The following is a 2,886-nucleotide window of genomic DNA, read 5'->3' on the forward strand; positions in this document are numbered from 1 at the left end:
CTTTCCATCCTTCCTTCCTGTTCTCTCTTTATCCTCTCTCCCTCTCTGTCTTTCTGTTTGTCCTTCCTTCCTTCCTTCCTTCCTTTCTTTTTCTTTCTTTCCATCCTTCCTTCCTTCCTTCCATCCTCCTTCCTTCCCTCCCTTTTCTCTCTTTATCCTCCCCCTCTCTTTCTGTTTGTCCTTCCTTCCTTCCTTCCTTTTTCTTTCTTTCCATCCTTCCTTCCTTCCTGTTCTCTCTTTATCCTCCCTCCCTTCCTCTCTGTCTTTCTGTTTGTCCTTCCTTCCTTCCTTCCTTCCTTCCTTCCTTCCTTCCCTTCTTCTTCCCTTCCTCCCTTTCTTCCTGCCATCCTCCCTCTTCTTCCTCCCTCCCTACTTCCTTCTTTCCTTCCTCCCTCTTCCTTTTTTCTTCCCTCCCTCCTTTTCCTTCCTTCCCTCCTCCCTCTCTTCCTGTCATCCTCCCTCTTCTTCCTCCCTTCCTTCTCCTTCCCTCCTTCCTCCCTCTCTCCCCCTTCCTCCTTTCCTCCTTCCTCCTTTCTCTCCTTCCTTCCTCTTTCCTTTTCCTTTCCTTTCCTCCCTCGCTTCCACCCATCCCTTTGGACACCACCAAAGCCCATCCACATCCAATCCTCACTGGAGCTCAGAGAAGGCCTGGAGGGTCCTGGGAGCACACAGCAAACCCCTGCCCAACGAGGCAGCCCCTCCCCTCCCCTTCCAGCCCCCCCCCTCCCCACAGCCCCCTCCCCATTATCCCTGCCATGGTCAAACAGGGCTTTCCAGTCATTCCTGCCTGGATTGACCACCCCGGGAGGGAGAGAGAGGGGGGGCAGAATGGGGAGGAAGCGGGTCAGAAGGTGCCAAGAGGGGCAAAATCACCCCCCAGGCCGCCCCCCCAGGAGAGCCTTGGCCAGCACGGGGCTCACCTTGGCGTAATCCAGGGGCAGCTGATCCTCCGGACACTTGAAAACGCCTTCGCTGCGGGAGGAAAAAGGAGACTGAACTGGCCAGGCGCGGGGTAAGACTCGCCTCCAGGACAGCAACGAGGCCGTCCAGTTCGGGCCCCCAAAAGATTTTGCCCACCTTGCCAACCTCTGTGCCAGGACGGCCCCGATACCCGCCGCCCCACCAACCCCAGGCTCCTCTGTCCCAATGCCTGGAAGCGCTTCGTGCCCGCCCTGGAGGGTGCAGGGATTACGACACTGAGGACTAGAATGTTTTGTTTTCCCCATCTGTGATTTTGACTGGGAAACTCCACATTTCTGTGGCTTTTGCGATGGTGTCAGCGTAACTGAGCACCGCAGCCACAACCGACAACGCGTAACTTTCCCCACAGGGGGATCCTGCCGGTTGCTGGCTGGTTTTAATGGCTCAGCTGCAGATCAAGGGATCCCCGGCTGCCATTGGCCAAGCCATTTGAGAGCCACGGGCCTCCTTGGCTCCGCCTCCCCGGACCACGGCCTGACAACAGCACAACGGGCGAGACAAAGATTTGCTTAACAACAACACAACGGACGTGGCTTCTTCTGTGCAGCTCGGAATAAACAGACCCAACTGGCATGGGGGGGGGGCAGACCTGATGCCCAGGACTTGCCGTGCCCACCTTCAAGGTGGCCGACGTGCCAAGCTCCCTGCCCGCACGGCTGCATTTGCCAGGCGGTCCTCAATTTACAACGGTTCGTTTAGCGACAACACTGAAAAAAAGTCGCTTCTGATCGTTTTTCCCACGGTTTTTTTTTTGTGGGCTTCAACTCCCCAAAATGGCCCAAAGTAAACAATCATTTCGCTTAACAACTGTCACAAAGAAGGGTTGTAAAATCAGGTCGGTCACGTGGGGGACCCCTTTGTGACCGTCACGGCTTTACTGGCCAGGCTCCATCGCGGTTGTAAGCCGAGGACTGTATGTCCTCCGATAAAGTGCCTCTGCGGCTGCAGGTTCTAAGAGAAGGTTGCCCCCCCCCCTGGGAAAACCTAGCCACCCCAATTTATTTTTATACGGGCAGTCCTCGGACTTACGACCACAACTGAGCAAGACAGTTGTAAATGAGTTTTGCCTCACTTTGTGACCTTTCTTACCACCGTCGTTAAGCGAATCACGGCCACTGTTCGGCTAAGAACACGGTTGTTAAGTGGCTTCCCCGTTGACTCTGCTCGTCAGAAGGCCCCCAAAAGGCCAGATGACCCCGGGATGCTGTGACCGTCGTAAATTCGAGTCAGTTGCCAAGCACCAGGTGACCACAGGGAGGCTGCGACGGTCATTAAGTGGGAGAACCGGTCCTACGTCACTTTATTCAGTGCCGTTGTAACTTTGAACGGTCACTAAATGAACCGTCGTAAGTCAGGGACTGGCGGTATGATGCTTGTCCAGGATTCAGGTGGGGTGGCTGCCAGGGGGTCTCAGAGGCGGCCGCCCACCTCGGTCTCTCTCCTGAAGCCGGCCTGTCCTTCTGCAAAGCCCCCCTCCCTCTGCCCCACACGCCCCTCCCCACCACAATGCCAACACTGCCCGCCTCTCACGGGAAGTCCAGCTGAGCAGGCGCTGGGCAAAGGTCACCCTGGCACTGGGTGCCAGCAGGGCAAACCCTGACTCACCCTCCCTCCGCCAGTCAGAATCACAGTCTGGGAAGGGACCCTGGAGGTCTTCTAGTCCAGCCCCCTGCTCAAACAGGAGACCCTTACAAAATCACAGAATAACAGTCTGGGAAGGGACCCTGGAGGTCTTCTAGTCCAGCCCCCTGCTCAAGCAGGAGAACCTTACAAAATCACAGAATAACAGTCTGGGAAGGGATCCTGGAGGTCTTCTAGTCCAACCCCCTGCTCAAGCAGGAGACCCTTACAGAATCACAGAGTGGGAAGGGACCTCGGAGGTCTTCTAGTCCAACCCCCTGCTCA

At 56.2% G+C, this 2,886-nt stretch overlaps 1 protein-coding gene across 1 annotated transcript in view; it reads right to left on the minus strand.

Annotated features, from left to right (window-relative positions):
- LOC107300072 (TNF receptor-associated factor 4-like) overlaps positions 1-1,873 on the minus strand; it is a gene marked incomplete at its 3' end in the record, with an annotated part of 5,319 nt that extends 3,446 nt beyond the window's left edge. Inside the window, exons 1-2 of the mRNA XM_015829415.1 lie at positions 1,860-1,873; positions 921-972 (exon numbers count right to left, since the gene is read on the minus strand). Coding sequence (XP_015684901.1) covers positions 921-972; positions 1,860-1,873 — 66 coding nt within the window. The remainder of the gene's footprint in view (positions 1-920; positions 973-1,859) is intronic.
- Between the last annotated feature and the right edge of the window lie 1,013 nt (positions 1,874-2,886).

Source organism: Protobothrops mucrosquamatus, unplaced genomic scaffold (genome assembly GCF_001527695.2).
Source record: "Protobothrops mucrosquamatus isolate PMUCROS unplaced genomic scaffold, P.Mucros_1.0 scaffold6064, whole genome shotgun sequence".
Lineage (NCBI taxonomy): Eukaryota > Metazoa > Chordata > Lepidosauria > Squamata > Viperidae > Protobothrops > Protobothrops mucrosquamatus.